This window comes from Zalophus californianus, chromosome 7, assembly GCF_009762305.2.
Source record: "Zalophus californianus isolate mZalCal1 chromosome 7, mZalCal1.pri.v2, whole genome shotgun sequence".
NCBI classification, from domain to species: Eukaryota; Metazoa; Chordata; class Mammalia; order Carnivora; family Otariidae; genus Zalophus; species Zalophus californianus.
The window spans coordinates 86,516,649-86,533,528 of record NC_045601.1 but is presented as its reverse complement, the minus strand read 5'-3'; the positions used below and the strand labels follow the sequence as shown (position 1 = coordinate 86,533,528).

The window sequence follows — 16,880 nt, the reverse complement described above, 5'->3', positions numbered from 1 at the left end:
TCATGCTGGAAGGCAAATTTTGACGTTAGCTACCTACAACAATATATATGCCTTAAATACTATAGAGGTGGTAAGATATCTAAAGGATTAATATCTGAACAATACAATTCATCTTGGAATGCCATGGTCTCACAGCACCAAGTAGCTTGAGATCTGCTCATGAAATATATTTGAATGGCATTAATGATTTAATGTAGAAAATAGAAAACAAGTTGCATAGAGGAGTAACATTTATTTATCAGCTATATTGTATTATATTTAGACAATCAGTTATAGAACTTTAGAATTCCACATTACTCTAGAGACCCAAAGGCACAGATACAAGTGATTTATTACGCTTTTAAAAAGTGACAAAAGGGAATATTAATTCTGGAAGATTTTTAATCAATTCAACAGTATTATACACTAGAGAAAAAAAATTTCCACAAACATTCCCTCACCAAGTCCACAGTTTTATATTTACATAGAATTATTATAGCAATTTTAAATGTTAATCTATGATACAATGTTACTTCAGATAACATAAAAAATATAGTTTTTTTAATAGCCATGCTCCCATTTTTGATGAAAGCTAGTCAGTTCATCCTAATGTTAGTTTAACACTTTAAAAATGCATAATAGACATTCAGTCAGCCTTATAAAACAGAGGCTGTCAAACAGAATAGACAGAGGGCTCATCATCACTTATGTCCGAATCATCTTCATCTACTCCTTCAATGACTGATTTCTTCCCTTTACAACAGGAAACAATTAATCCAATCAAGAATACCTGTAAATTTAAATAAGCTACGTGTTATTTCTTAAATTTAAGATCATTCAGGAAATAATGAATTTAAAATCCAATGGCACTACTGTGATACAAATGAGCAATTAAGGATCACATCATCCCCAGGATACCTGTACTACTTACCCCAAGAAAGGCCCAGTTACCAAAATAGTACGCAGCACTAAAGAACCAGAACTTGTGAAGGAACAGGTATGTCCGGGTAACAGTACACTGATCTATAAAGCAAATAAAGGACAACATAGTGAGATAGTTTCTTTCTTGAAATGGACTATTAAAAATTTATCTAAAAGATTATTAATCAAAACTAAAGACCAAGGTCATACAGTCAGTAAGTGTTAGAGATTGGACTGAAATCTAGGTTTTTCTCCAAAGCCCACTCCTCCAGAATTAGTATAGTATTAAATTACCAAATAATATGACATTTAAAAAAAGGAATGCCACCAATGTAATCCTGGCTTTTAGGATAAAGAAAAATTATATTGGATAGTTCAATATATTTGAAATAGAAGCAGCATTTTAAACTGGAGTTCCAGACATGTCCTAAACCAAAACAGATAAAGTTTTCCTGATAAAGATAAGAAAAAAAAAATGAACTAAGTAATCAGATGTGATTATAATTAACTTGTACTTTTCTAAGAATCCAATTCTCAGAACAGCTCAAATTTGAGAGGTGTTTTGAGATTTATTTTTTTTTCTTTTTAAGAATGCTAGCATGAGGGTGCCTGGGTGGCTCAGTTGGTTGGGCGACTGCCTTCGGCTCAGGTCATGATCCTGGAGTTCCAGGATCGAGTCCCACATTGGGCTCCCTGCTCAGCAGGGAGTCTGCTTCTCCCTCTGACCCTCCCCCCTCTCATGCTCTATCTCATTCCCTCTCTCAAATAAATAAATAAAATCTTTAAAAGAAAAAATTAAAAAAAAAGAATGCTAGCATGAAAAGGTTGCTGCTTCGAAAGAAATACAAAATTGTTATTTATGGATATGCTTACTGTTTGAAATTTAGATTAGTTTTTAAGCTTGAATTAAAAATCAATCATATACCAAAAATCAATCATATACTTTTTCAAAAACAAAATGCAACCTTTAAAGAGACAGTGGAGACTGGTTATTTAATATTTGTGTCAGACTCCATACTAATTTTATCCAAATTCGTTATTTCCATTAGGTTCCAAAATCCTCTAATATAGACATATATCTGAGAAATAATATCTAAGGAAATACTTGTTTATTTAAACCATTCAGAAGGGTCTGGGGCAGCACAATATAATGTATCTGACTGAAAAATCATATATTCTGCAGCTAGTAGAGGATTCTAACCTTTCAAATTTCAGAGGGCCTTTACTCATTACAGAAGAAAATCCTTATCTTACAAGGCAACTTCTTTTTAGTCTATTAATTACAAAAAAGATTATGACTTCTGCATATTTTAACCAAAATTGACAATGGCAAGAAATTCCACATGCAATTAGGAGACTAATATCACATCCTACTGCTGATTAAGAAAATATACTATTGATTTCTAATTTTATGAACTCTCTTCTCAGTGTCAATAAATAAGTGCTATTTTCTCTTAAAACATAAAATTGAGCTGGGAATTCTGTAACCCAGTTTATTACACAAGGGTTCTAATATACTTTACTTTGGGGGCTATCACATGGTTTTATGAAAAGTAGTCTTTAGGTTATAGTTTATACAAGACTTGTTATGTAAAGTTTTAAATATGTTATATAAGTATATAGATAATCTAAATCTTATCTACTTTAATCCCTTCCACTATACTTCAACATTTACTTCTGAATTACTCAATACCAACTGGACAAAATCTTTTTTTCTGGCAGAGAAACATGCAGTTTAATAAAGAGGCAATATCTTCCTTTCACAAGCTGGGAACACCAATCTAATGATAACCTATTGATCCCCATTCCCACAAGGGCCTCCTTCAAATTTTTGCTCTCTTCCTCAACAGAAAAGTCTAGAAGGAATATTCAAAACTTCCTAACAAAAACCAAGAGGATTTCAAGCAGTAGTGGCTGAATAAATGTTTCTCTCCTCTCCTATGGTAACTAGCACCCAACATTATAGCTGGGTGCTGTGCTGGGAGTTCAGTCTAGCAGAGGAGATACCTAGACAGGGAAAGTTGTTAGTCATACTCTGCTCCCCTAATATTTTATTCTCACCTCTATTATAGAACTTGTTTCAAAGTAATATAACTACAGGCATACCTTGGAGATTGCAGGTTAGGTTCCAGATCACCTCAATAAAGTGAATATTGCACTAAAGCGAATCAAATGAACTTTCTGGTCTCCCAGTACATACAAAAGTTATGTTTACACCAGACTGTAGTCTATTAAATGTGCAATAACATTATGTCTAAATAAACAACAATGTATATACCTTAATTAAAAAAATACTTTATTGCTAAAATCTAACCATCACCTGAGCTTTCAGGAACTCATAATCACTGATTGCAGATCACCATAATATAATAATAATGAAAAAGTTGGAAATTTTATGAGAATTACCAAATGTGACATAGAGACATGAATTGAACAAATGCTGTTGTAAAATGGTACCAACAGATGTGTTCACGCAGGGTTGCTGCAAACCTTCAATTTGTAAATAATGTAGTATCTGCAAAGTGCAGTACAGTGAAGCGCAATAAAACGGGGTATGCCTGTATTCAATTTGTCACTTTTTCCATTAGATAAGCCTGAGTATTCCAAAGTACCCGTGTACCTGGCATTCATATCAATATAACTGCGAAAGCAAGCTAAATGTTTTAAAAGGGGTATTTTATTTAAAAATTATATTGCTAAATAATACACTTTCTTTTTGAGAATTGAGATCTTTTATTTTTCACTATGACAAAGAGAAGAAAAATGATAAAGATGCTTCATAAATATTAGAAACAAGCCAGGAAACGAATGCAAAGAGACAGATAGTAACAATCTAGTTTCCAATAATAATGGTAAAATTGGTGTTAAGTGAAATCTCAGACTATGAGCCTACAGATAACGATATCCTACATGAATTTTCTCAAACCCAAGAACTGATAAATGAATAAAACATTTCTAAGGGCAAAAAGGAAATACTGATATTTCTATCCAATTAGTTATTCTACAGTTAGGACTTCATTGTGCAATAACATGCAACAGGAACTCGGATCATACCATTTTGCTGGAAAGATATGTAACAATATTCTTTCATCATTTACATTTGTGCACCAAAATTTATTTGATATGGTTAACAAATGAACAAAGGCTGAAGGCAAGTATGTATACAAAAGTGTCTGGAAGAAAAAATATCATGTGGAAATGAAAAAATTAAGTGATTTGATCACTGGCGTTTACAAATCTAAAAATGGAAATGTTTTGCAATTATGAATCAAAAAAGAATGCCATCGTCTCTTCAAAATTATGAACTGTCAAGTTCTGAAAAGTATTACTTTTTGATGATGTGAGTGCAAGAACCACAAGTAATAATAAGCTTGAAATTACTAAAAAAGTATTTGAAATCTAGAATCTTTATTAAGTATAGATATATTCCTGGTTCATGCCATGGCAGTCAATAAACAGCTACATCCAAAGGGCTGTGTCCATATGGGGTACTTTCAAAACTCAGAAAAGTGAGGATAAAAATTGGGCTTTACCACCATCACCAAGAAAATGAAAACAAACAAAACAAAACAAAACAAAACAAAAACCAACCTACAGAATGGGAAAAACAAACTGTAAATCATGTATCTGATAAGGGACTTGTATCCAGAGTATATAAAGAACTCTTACAACTAAATAATAAAAGACAACCCAACTAAACAAAAAATGAACCAAGGATTTAAATAGATATTCCTCCAAAGAAGACATCCAAATGGCCAACAGGCACACCAAAAGATGTCCAACATCAGTAGTCATCAGGGAAATGCAAATCAAAACTACAATGAGATGCTACTCCATACTCACTAAAATGGCACGATGAAAAAGACATTATTTAACTAAAATCTGACAAGATTCCAAGGATGTCAAAACAAGACACTTGCATATATCTTGAAAATGAAAGTATAACTAAAATGTCCAGTATGGTAAAGGAAGAGCCCAGACTCTGGTCTCTGAGAAACTTAGTGTCAAGTATTATTTGGCTACTTCTTTGCCATGTGAATAGGAAAATCTGAACTGTTTAGACTCCATGCTTGTAAAATAGAGGTATCACCATATTTCCTTACAGGGTCATTCTAAAGACCAAAAGAGACAAAAATCTCCATACAAAGTGCAGTTAATATTAATTTCTTTTCCACTTCAAGGTATAACTGAACCCATGATAAAGAATACAGTTCTCAAGAGCTGTTCAAGTGGACATTATTTTTCTGTATCTATAGTCAAAGTTTCACCAGCTAGACCCCAACACCTGACCTTAATTGTCCACCTGCTTATATTCACAAATCTCTATTTTACATTCTTCCTTAAACTCTTCTTTCTGGCTTATCTCTTAACTCAGGCAAATGAAACTGGAAACCACCTCTCAGGTGATGGCAACTGCCCTGACAAGACCTCGCACTGGCCCAGACCACCCAAACCATTTGAGCTAAAACCCTAACTTGTGTCTGTGCAGATGGACCAAGGAGTAACCCTTGGAATAACTAGCAATTACCTTTACCTCATTATAATACTAACATCTCTGCCCAAAGAGGAACCACGGCCTCATTTACATAACATCTACTACACATATACACATGTTTTCTTAAGGTGCATGTGTGACCTTATGCTTATCTCTACATACAATGACAAGGCTTCCCTATCTATTCATTCATCCTAACCCTAAACAAAAGGTATTCATTCACCCCCTCTTGAGGAGTCACAGCTTTGGAAGCCATTCCTCATGATCTCATTTGCTACAAATAAGTCTTCTTTGTGCAACGACTCAATCTGGTGCAGTTTTTGACTCACCAAGGAGCAAACTTGCATTGGTTCAGTTACAAATACAGATATAAATGGATTTGATGAAATTCGAATGTATATAATTCAGTAATATGCTATCTCCTAAATAGTAATATGCCTTTAAATAAAAATAACCAATTTGAATGTTTCAAAAATGAAGAGAGAGACAAGCTGGGATTTATGCAAAAAATGCCTATTCACAATTATTTTAAAAACAAGAACAGTATGTTCCATGGCTTAAGTATTACATGAGCTTCATCTTACAAGTATAAACATATTTGAAAAAAGTCATTCAACCTTCTCAGCATTGTTACAATGTTCTAAACTTAAAAAATAAAAGTTCTATTATCTACTGCCATACTTAAAGATACTCTGGGAGTCAAAAATTCACCGAATTAGAAATTTCAGGGCCAGAACAGGGATTTTAAGACAGACTGAGCTGGCAGAAGCAAGTCAAATCAAATCATTTTCCCACAAAGGTCTAATAATTCATTCAGTGTCATTTGAAATTGGTTTATAGTCACTGACTCTTTTGCCCACCACAATAGATATACCTTATTTTTCCTATCACATTATTTTACATGTTTACCATTTTCAAAAGTTGTAGATTTGACAAAAACCTTCTAACATAAGATTAAAAGGTAGTCATTGTTAGTGTTCTGCTTTGTTGTTGAAAACTGACACTAGACCACAAATCCATACATACAAGTATGTAACAACTCTTTATAGCTATCTTTATATGTATCTGTCATTATGTTTATATTTATATAAAGTGGTATATGACCACAGAAGAATTCTGGTTAATAAGAGCATGCCTATATTTTATATTCAAGTGATGATTCCACACTGAATAAACAGAGGGGGCTTCTTACCTCACCATCTGCCATCTTCTAGCTGTTTACCTGAATCACAGATACCTAGGAGAACTATAGATGTCTTTCTGCAGTTATTTAAAAAATTATAATTAAGTATTTTGAATTTGGTTCAACCTTCAAAGTAAATTTCAATCACTGGATGTTTCATTTAAGGACTGTGTTCTAAAATCAAAAGTGTTCAGGAAACTTCTGACTGTTGTTCCTCAAAAGGACATATAAAAGTTCTAATTAAACTAAAGAGTACTGTTAACAATGAAAAATTAAAATAGGGGTTAGATAAAACATTTTTTTCTGATGACAAGGCGGCTGCACAAAAAAGATCAAAATTAAAAGAGCCAAGAAAGGACATCTGGAGCACATGAATAAAATCAAAAGTCTTTTGAATACTGACACTACTACCCTTCCTCCATCACTTCTCACTTATCATCAAATAAATAACAGAAAGTGCAATTAAATCTGTTTTTCATGTAACAGCAACCTTTATAAATATACCTGATAAATTTTATATTATATATTTCTTGTTTCCTTTTAGATTATTTGGTATGCCGTTGTTAATGTATGCTGACTGCCACTAAGATAACTTTGGTTATTAACTACGATAAATCACACCTTCTACTTTAAATATATTTTTAAAACATTTAGTGTTGATTTAAGCCACAATTAAGTCATCACCATGTTATACCTTCACCTGAAATCAATTTAGAATTAATTACACTCTATATTTGTACGTTATTTGTAAAACAAATCCTTATATTACATATGCACATAAAAGAATGCCTTTGAGAAAACTCATGTACCATGGAGAACGAACTTTAAAGCGACTATTTTGTTTGCCTAATGACAAAAAAACTGGCAGAAGATTGGACTGTTTAGAATGCCACTTCATCCATTCATCTGTTGATGGACATCTTGGCTCTTTCCATAGTTTGGCTATTGTGGACACTGCTGCCATAAACACTGGGGTGCACGTACCCCTTCGGATCACTACATTTGTATCTTTGGGGTAAATACCCAATAGTGCAATTGCTGGGTCGTAGGATAGCTCTATTTTCTTCTCCTGATTGTCCATGATTATGCTAACTTTGATTTCTGATTAGGGTCTTGATACCACTGAATATTTAAAATAGACATGTAAATCTTAACTGTATACAGACTAAGGAGCTTGACTTTATTGTGATATGATTAGGAATTATTTATAGTGATTTTAAGAAAGAGAATTACATGAGTGGAGTATAGACTAGCAAAAGGGATTGAGAGTAGAGTTCACTAAGTCAGAAGACAATTCAAGTGAAAATGTGAGGTCAGGATAGAAAAAAAAGGTTGGATTGAAAGAATCTGAAAGTAAAATCCCAGTTAATCACTGTTTTACTGTCAAATGACTTATAGCATATAAAATACATACACATGAAAAGTTCTGAGATACTCACAACACACATCCAAATAAAAAAAAGGGCAGAAAAAATTGAAATATGTAATAAAAACCAAAGTTTTATGTTTATCTGAAAATTTAACAAATGGTGTACAGTTAAATCAATATTTTGTTAAATTTCACTGGGGGATGGGTAAAAGGGAAAGAATTGATAAACATAAAGAATCACAGAAATTCTAAAGGAAATAGTTTTATTATATTTTATGAATACACAAACTGTATCAGGTTAATGAAGATAGAACTTGCCAGATGTTTTATCTTAAAGATTGAGTTTTACAGTGATTATTTTTAAGAACAAGTATAACTTGTGTTGAGCTCTGATTACATTTATGTAACTAAGGTATTTCAAAAGTACTATAATATGTAGTGCTCCAAGAAAGAATGTTCCTAATTTCCTATGTATTACTCACTGGCCATATAAAATTTATAAAAAGGAGCTACAAAGGTAAGCATTAGCATATAACCTGTAGAAATAATCACAAACTTATTAGTAAACTCTAAATAAGATTTACTATCTATTAGTCTTAATTGACCAAGGACAGTCAAATATAAAACAGAAACAGAAAACAATTGTTTTCCACTACTTTATTTTTTTCAGAAAACAGTAATAGTTCAATGAGTATAGCAGAAAATATTAAAGTTAGAGACAGAAAAGTGAGATTTAGTTCTTGAGTCTGTCACATATACCATGAGATTCTGGGGTGCGTCATTTAACTTTCTAAGTATCAGTTTCTTTGTAAATGACAATGAGATAATATGTGCTTGTGGTATATAGTGACAGGATAGACTGACCTTTTGAGAATTAAATTTAGAGAGAAATCTACATGTGATTTTTTTTTTTAAAAGAAAAGACAGTTTTAGGAGTTAGCAACCTTGAACAAGAATCTCTATATGTTTCACAAAATTACCTAGGTTGGCTTTGGCACAGACTCCAGAGAACTTAGAAAGCTTATACCTAATTAACTTTACTATTCTTAGTTGAACTTTTATCAACACAATCAAAATGTCACCTAGAAAAAGAACTTTAACATCAAGAGACTTTCTGGATTTCAAGCAAAATCCAAGAAAAATGATGCTTTGGTCAATACCTAATTTTCTGGTCTGCATGGCAACCTCACTTGACAATGGGCACAATACATCAGGCTATCTCAGCTGGATGATACCAGCCAATAAGATCAATGAGGCCCTCTTTTTGACATCCATGCCTACTTAGAAACTTTGTGACTATAAATTTGGTTTTCCATACAGATTCTTTCTCTCTGGTGAGAATTCACTAACCCTGAGCCTCTAGTTTCTTTAACAGTTGTACTTCCTGTGGCAAATTGATAAACTCACAGCTAACTAATATAGTAGTCTCTTCTGTTCAGTCAGTTATCTGAAGCCAAATACAGACAATGAAGACCAAGGTATGGTAGCATTTGATGGGTAGATTTAAACCAGATAAAGCTATCAATTCACAAACTTATTATCTGCCAAGTAAAAGATTATAAATTTACAGTACTTAACCATGAAGAACTATTTCAATCTTTTGCAAACCAAGCTTTTTGGTTCAAGATGACAAACTGGGCACAGTCATTTGTTTCTTGTCCTTCCCAGGACCTCATTAAAGTTACAGTATAGGAATAAAGCCTGCAGCAATCTCTTAACAGCAAATAGAATGGGAAGAAAGCCATCAGGTGATGAGAGATTTCAACAATCTGGAAGATGAAAAGACACACTTAAAAGGTCTCTAATAAAACAACTGGTTTCCCTTCCATTTATTTTGTTTTTTTTTTTAAAGGTTTTATTTATTTATTCATGAGAGACAGAATGAGAGAGAGAGGCAGAGGGAGAAGCAGGCTCCCCACGGGGCAGGGAGCCCGATGTGGTATTTGATCCCAGGACCCTGGGATCACGACCTGAGCCGAAGGCAGACATTTAACCGACTGAGCCACCCAGGCACCCATTTATTTTAAAATATAATTTAAGGATCACTAGAAACCTCAGTCACAGAGTTCCTATGATGAGGCTTCCTAGAAGTTCCTGATACTTAAATACATATTAACATAAATATGAAATACATCATCAGACATATATAGAAAATATCAGCATGAAGGACAAAGAACAAGATAAACAGAACTGTTCCAAGATAAACAGAACTGTAATTTTATTTAAAGGAAACCATTAAGAAAAATGTTTAGTACCTTCAGGTATTGAAGAAGATATAACATCCATAAAACAAGGATGCTTGAAAAAGATCAGAACAAGTACTTGAGGAAAGTTAAGACTTTGTTATAAGAAATAAAAAATTTAGGATATAGTTTGAAGATAAAGCTAAACACATATTCAAGAATCCAAAGTAAAATGATAGGCATAAAATATGAAATACAGATAAGACAGATGATCAACTGAAGATATTCAGCACTAATGAAGATAAGCTCCCCAAGAGAGAGTGGAGAAAAGAGAACTTATCAAGTTAGCTTCAAAAGATTAAAAATGAAAGGCAGATGATGATGCAATGCCTTAAAAGTTCTTTAATAAATAATAATAAATAATTTAATAATAAATAAATTCTTATGTAGAATTCTAAGCACAACCAAATTAACCCATCAATTATATCAGCTGAGGGCAAAGTACTTTTCAGACATACAAGGTATTTTCAGATGTGTATTTCACACAAAGCATGTCTTCTTTTTTTTTTTTTTAACTCAAGAAAAACTAGGGACTTGGGGGAGGAAATCAAGAAAAAAGATATGGCTTATAATGCATCAAAAGTCCAATGAACAGAAATTATAACCTTATAGATGAGCAGCAGAATCAGAAAACAATGGATCCAAATAAGAAAAGGAAGTCAGTAGGTACTTAGAAGGTACAATGGATTTCATCCAACAGATAAAGTAAGCAAGAAGCTACAAGATAATAGGCATACTAATATCTTATGATACTTTAATAACATTTTTTAAAAAGACAAAAAAATAACAAATAAAAAAAACTGGCTTAATTCTAGAAACTGTTGTTTTGAGGGAGATAGAAAAATATATTTTATTATCCTCAAGGAGCTTAAGTTCCTATAAAAGAGTAGAACAGGGGCACCTGGGTGGTTCACAGTCAGTAAAGCATACAGCTCTTGATCTAGGGGTTGTGAGTTTGAGCCCCACGTTGGGCAAAGAGATTACTTAAGAAAATTAATGTGGAAGAGAGATATGATATATAAATTACTATAAATTAAGACAGAGTAAGGTAATGTCATAAAAAGTAAATGTCATGGGAATTCAAAGGATAAAAAGAGACTGAACATGTGCAGAGGTTCAAAAAAGAGGGTCGGGTTTGAAATAAACATTAGATAGGACTCTGAGTGATGAAAATGGGTGGGCAGCATAGAAACTAGTTGTGATATTTCAAGGACAAACAGCTGAAAAGCAAAGGTGGAAAAGATGACCATGTTCAGAAAATGTATGAAAAAACAGAGGTAGTCCTTCAATCGTAGACTGAATTTGTCAGATGATGAGGGGAGAGGCACTTAAGGTTTTTATTGGAGGAATGGCATTATCAGACTACTTTAGAACAGTGGTTTCCACAGTGTGGCTCCCAGACCAGAACCCTCAGAAAATCCTGGAGTCCCACCTCAGATTTACTGAATCAAAAATTTGCCATCTGTGTTTAACAAGCCTTCAAGACTCAGATCACGTGTAAGTTTGATAATCACTGCTTCAGAACAATTAAGCTAACAGCACTATGTAGTGTGGGTCAGAGTGGAGCACTAGTTAAAAGGTACAGCAATTCATGTGAGATGTAGCAACTGACTGGGTGTGGAGAAAGCGAATGAAGGTAAGTGTACTTAGAATGGTGGTAGTGTGAGAAATAGTGAGGTCAGTAAGTATAGTTCAAAGGCTTTATCTAATAGATTATATAGACTTCATCAAGAACTATTCATTTTAAACATTTTAATAAACACATTACCAAAATAAGCTAGGCTCTGTATATTATTTTCACAGGATTGGTAAGTCTTACAGAGCTACCCATAGATAGCTAACAGGCTAACATCTTTATTTTGCTTGCTTTCTTGACCACGAGGTAATGTCCTAACCCCACATACCACATGACCACACTTGCTCTCAGCTGTGAGGGGAATCTAAAGAGAAAATGTGCAATGACCAACAGTGAGACTAAGAAGTTAATAGGTTAAGATAACCTATTAAGATAACTATTAAGATAATAGTCCTCAATTTAGTAAGGAATACCAGGAACAAAACAAAGTCAAACAGGCTTAAAGAAAAAAAAAAGGATAATTTTAATAGCTACAAGTAGATTTTAAAGACAATTATTCTAGATATTACCTAATAAGGATATAAAACATTAAGTAACATTTTCTAATTAAAATGCTAAAAAACATAGGCATCCCCTGACCCTTTCTCTCTCCTATTCTGTAGCAGATTTCTCAGCAAATCCTATTGGCTCCACCTTCAAAATACATCAGCATTTGACCACTTCTTGCCACCTGCATCACCACAAGCTCTCTGTTGATTACTGCAAAAGCTTCCTGTCAACCTGTTTTTGTCCTTGGGTTTATTATGGTCTATATCTCAGGGATTGGCAAATTATAACCCAAGGGTAGCCTGTCACCTGTTTTTGTAAGTTTTACTGGAACATGTCCATGGCCATCCATAGTGTACTGTCTATGGTAGCTTTTATACTGCAATGGCAGAGTTGAACAGTGTGCCTCACAAAGCCTAAAATATTTGCTATCTTATCCTCTACAGAAAAAGTGTGCCAAGCCCTGGTCCATATGCAACGCAGTAATCAAAGTGATCCCTTGAGAATATCATGTCATTCGTCTGCTCACAATCTTGCATCTGAAAGTAAAAGCTAAAGTCCTTAAACTTGACTGCTCATTGTTCCTCTACTTCCTCCAGCCTACCTCCACTCTGCACTTGCTGTTACTCCTGGTCTAGAATGGTCTTCCCCACATAGCTGCCTTTGCTCCTCACTTGGTTAAGGTCTTTGTGCTCAAATGACAGTTTCTCAGTAAGAATTTCCTTTCTACTCAAAATTTTAAATCATCCCTACTTCTGGGCACCACTCCTTCTACTTAGTAAGCTTCATGGGGACAGGAATATTGGACTGTTTTGTCACTGTTGTATCATTAGTACCTAGACTACCGCCTGACACAGACATCAATAAACATTTGTCAAATGAGAAAACACAGGAATAATAGGTAGTAAAATTAAATGACCATACGGAATCCTGGAAATTAAGACATCTATAATTTTATGTTAGAATTTCAAGACAAATAGGACTGTAACTCTCAGTATTACTAAAAAATATATGTCAATATCTTCTAAAGGTGTGCAAATTGTAATAGCTATTAATGTATTCTTCAAAGAAATCCTATAACTTTCTAAAAAAGGCTATCAAAATTATCACAATTCTAAGAGTTGACTTATCTTCATCTTATAGACTAAATCTATCTTTGTCTTACAGAGACTAAATCTAACTACCCTTAACTTTCCCATTCCCGTCCCCAAATTTTCAGACTATAAAACAAAAAGACTATATATAGTTGTGTGTGTGTTTTTTTAAAGGCCACTGCCTGAATCCTGAATTGGATCTTATTAGTTATAAAATTCCAGGAAGCTAAAATTAATTAGCTTCACCCAATATGGGGTAGGAGGTGTTAAATAGATAGTCCATATTCAAATCTGCCTTTTAAATCACCACAGTAAGAGTCTGGTACCATTTTCATTTCAAATTATATTTATGGACCACCCACGTGGGCATGCAGCACCACAGGAGACATTAACAAATACTGTCATCACAAAACAGCAGTGTCCTTTTTTTGACCTAGCCTTTAAGGCTTAGTTTCTAATGAAATCTCTTGCGCAGCTTCATTTTCAGCCCATTATAACTGGCTTTCCTTAAAATGTGCATTTTATTTATAATTACATAAATCAAACATCAACTAGTATAGTAACTCCTTTAATAACACTTTTTTTATTTTCTCATTTATATATTTTTTAAATTTTATTATTTTATGTTAATCATCATACATCATTAGTTTTTGATGTAGAGTAACACTGGTTTTTAAACAGAAATAAGCATCTCCTGAAAAAGCATTTTTCAATTTTTTCCTTTCCTTTCCTTTTTTTTTTTTTTTTTTTGCTTACAGGTCAAAGTATGGGTGGGTGGGTAAAAAAATCACCTGAATCCATTGTTAGTGATCATGTAAAGTGCTCTCAGCAGTACTGCTTAGTAACCTAGACCTCTAAATAAAATTTCCTGGAACCTTAAAAGCTAAAGTAGAAAAAAACATTCAATATTCTGGGAAAAAGGACGGTACTAAGAATTCAAAAATTAAATTTTTCGAAGTCTCAGTAACTACCCAACCTACTTCCACATTTCAACAAAATGAGAGGAAAAAAAGTCTTCTCTAAAACAAGTATCTACTTGGTAGATGTATGCCACTATTTTATCTGTCATTATTTTCATCCTTAAAAAGGCTTAACAATATTTTTTCTTTAATTATAGAATAAAATCTATTTTTAAAAAAGAGTAAATATTACTTCCTATCTTTAGTCCAAATTTCATTGCCCTGAGATAACAGCCAGACTTCTAGATGTGTTTATGTGCAACAGCATAAAAAATGAGGTTATATATACGCTGTTCTACCTACCATCATACCATCATACAGTATATATTTTTCTATATTCTAACATAAAGCTTTATCATTACATTGTATGTAATGTTATTTCAAGTATTCTCACTAATGGATAATCAACCAGTTGTTTCTTTTTGTTTGCTATTTCTATCAGTGGGACTTGGAAACTGGTTAGCTATCAGAAAAGCATAAAAATGTGAATATGATTTCAAGATTTCCATCTGAGTAAGTATAGCTGTGGGCACAGAACAGGAATAGGACAACTCCTCCCACCCCATGACATGAAGGTGACAGGTGGAAAAAGTAGAAGAGGGAAGGAAAAGAGTTCAGTCTTAGATTTGAGGTTTGAGGGGTTTCCATATAGATAAACTAGCAGGCAGAAAATAACACATTTAAAATTCTGAATCTACTGATTAAATTATTAATCCTTAAATTATTCAGCATGATGAGGCTAATTGTCAACTAGCAAAGCTAAGTTTATTAGACTAACTATAGTGAGGGAAAACAAGAAGGGGAAAAATAGGATATTTATAAGGTTTAAGGGATTGGAATGGGCTGGACCACTTTAATCAAGGTCTTGGAAGGCGAGGAACTGGGTAGAACTGGGCTAAGTTTATAATATAAGTTTTGGATTGGTGGGTACAATGAAATGAGAAGTCTTGAAGTCAGTCCTCCTGAACAACAAAGCTATTTTAGTAGTTTCATGGTCAGGAGCATTCCCTGAAGCAAGCAGATAAACTATTTTTGTTCTCAGTATTATTTAACACAGGGACAGGGAAATATTTCTTTGCCAAGAATTGTTGAACATCAGCATATTATGTTGGTGTCAGTTCCCTACATTTTATGGGATTAAAAAGGTTTTAAAAAAATTATTGATAAGCATTTGGGAATGGTTTAGACTTTACATGTTTTGTTAAAATATGATACTCTGGAATGGACAATATGCTAGAGTTAACAGAGTAAATTTGCAAAGTTTTCAGAAAGAAGAAGGCTAGGTTGCTGACACTATCATAAGAAACCACTTTAGTTAGAAAATCCACCTGTTTCAGCTCATAGCTTTCAAACCAAAAGCTTCACATAAGAAAATGTAAAAATTGCTCTATCATTAAAAATGGGTGATAAATTTATGGAAAAATCTTAAATTGTTTAAAGAATTTGGATTATATTACCAAATATAGAAAATCATCTTTGCACTTAAATTGGATTATTAAAAATATGAAAAAATTCTTTAGTAAGTTTTAAAGTACTATGTGCCTTTAGAGAAGAGGTTCAATTTCTGAAGAGTTTTTAATATGTTCTTTGTGGATTTAAACTGTCCTTTTGCATAGAGCCTCAATACGAATACATTCTGTAAACCTAACCCAAGAATAACTCATTTTACATGATTGAATAGGTCTATAATTAAATCAAGGTTTATCTGATGCTAGAAACTTATACCAGAAGTGACAGGAAAATATAAGAGATGAATTATTTTGTAGCAGATTCAAAATTAAAAATAAACAAGAAAGATTAACTCACTTTCATAAAAAGTTATACCTTCTATTCTAAATTGCTTGGGGAATTCAGTAACTTTTATGTTCAAAATGTGTTCTGTCATTTTGTAGGGCAAATACATCATGTTGAACCACTGGATATAACTTGAGTTTATGGAATTTAATAAAAATAACATTTAAGTGTAAATTTTTAACAGTATAAAATGTATAATTATATAAATAGCATAATGCATAATACCCTCCACGTGGTAGGTAGAAACGGTTATCTTTAGTAGTTTCATATCTTGGCCTATACTTGGGACTATGTTTTTAAAATAGTTGTCATTTGGTGGTGTACAGCAGGTCTTATGTGGTTTTTTCCCCCCTTTTATCATTCTTTCAATATATACACACTTATGTTTTCTGAACCATATATTGTGACTTAACGTCTTAACATTTCAGCATTTTTTAAGCAGAAGGATATTCTCTTACATAACCAGAGTATAGCTACTCAAGAATTTTAACACTGATACGATATTTTTAAAACTTTACAGTTCATATTCCAACTCTGCCATTTATCTCAGTATATTCTTTCTAGAATTTTTATCCTCTAGTATTGGACCCAATCCAGGGTCATGTATTACTTTTGGTCAACATGTCTAATCAGTAACAGTTCCTTAACCTCTTTGTTTTTTATGACATTGACATTTTTAAATCATACAAGCTAGTCACTTTATACCATGCTTGTCAATTGT

General features: G+C 33.0%; 1 protein-coding gene across 1 annotated transcript in view; it reads right to left on the bottom strand.

Moving 5' to 3' along the window:
* Positions 1–215: 215 nt before the first annotated feature.
* Positions 216–16,880, bottom strand: part of LMBRD1 (LMBR1 domain containing 1) — a 125,173-nt gene continuing 108,508 nt past the window's right edge. The window contains exons 15-16 of the mRNA XM_027602738.1: positions 911–1,002; positions 216–769 (exon numbers count right to left, since the gene is read on the bottom strand). Coding sequence (XP_027458539.1) covers positions 653–769; positions 911–1,002 — 209 coding nt within the window. The 3' untranslated portion in view covers positions 216–652. The remainder of the gene's footprint in view (positions 770–910; positions 1,003–16,880) is intronic.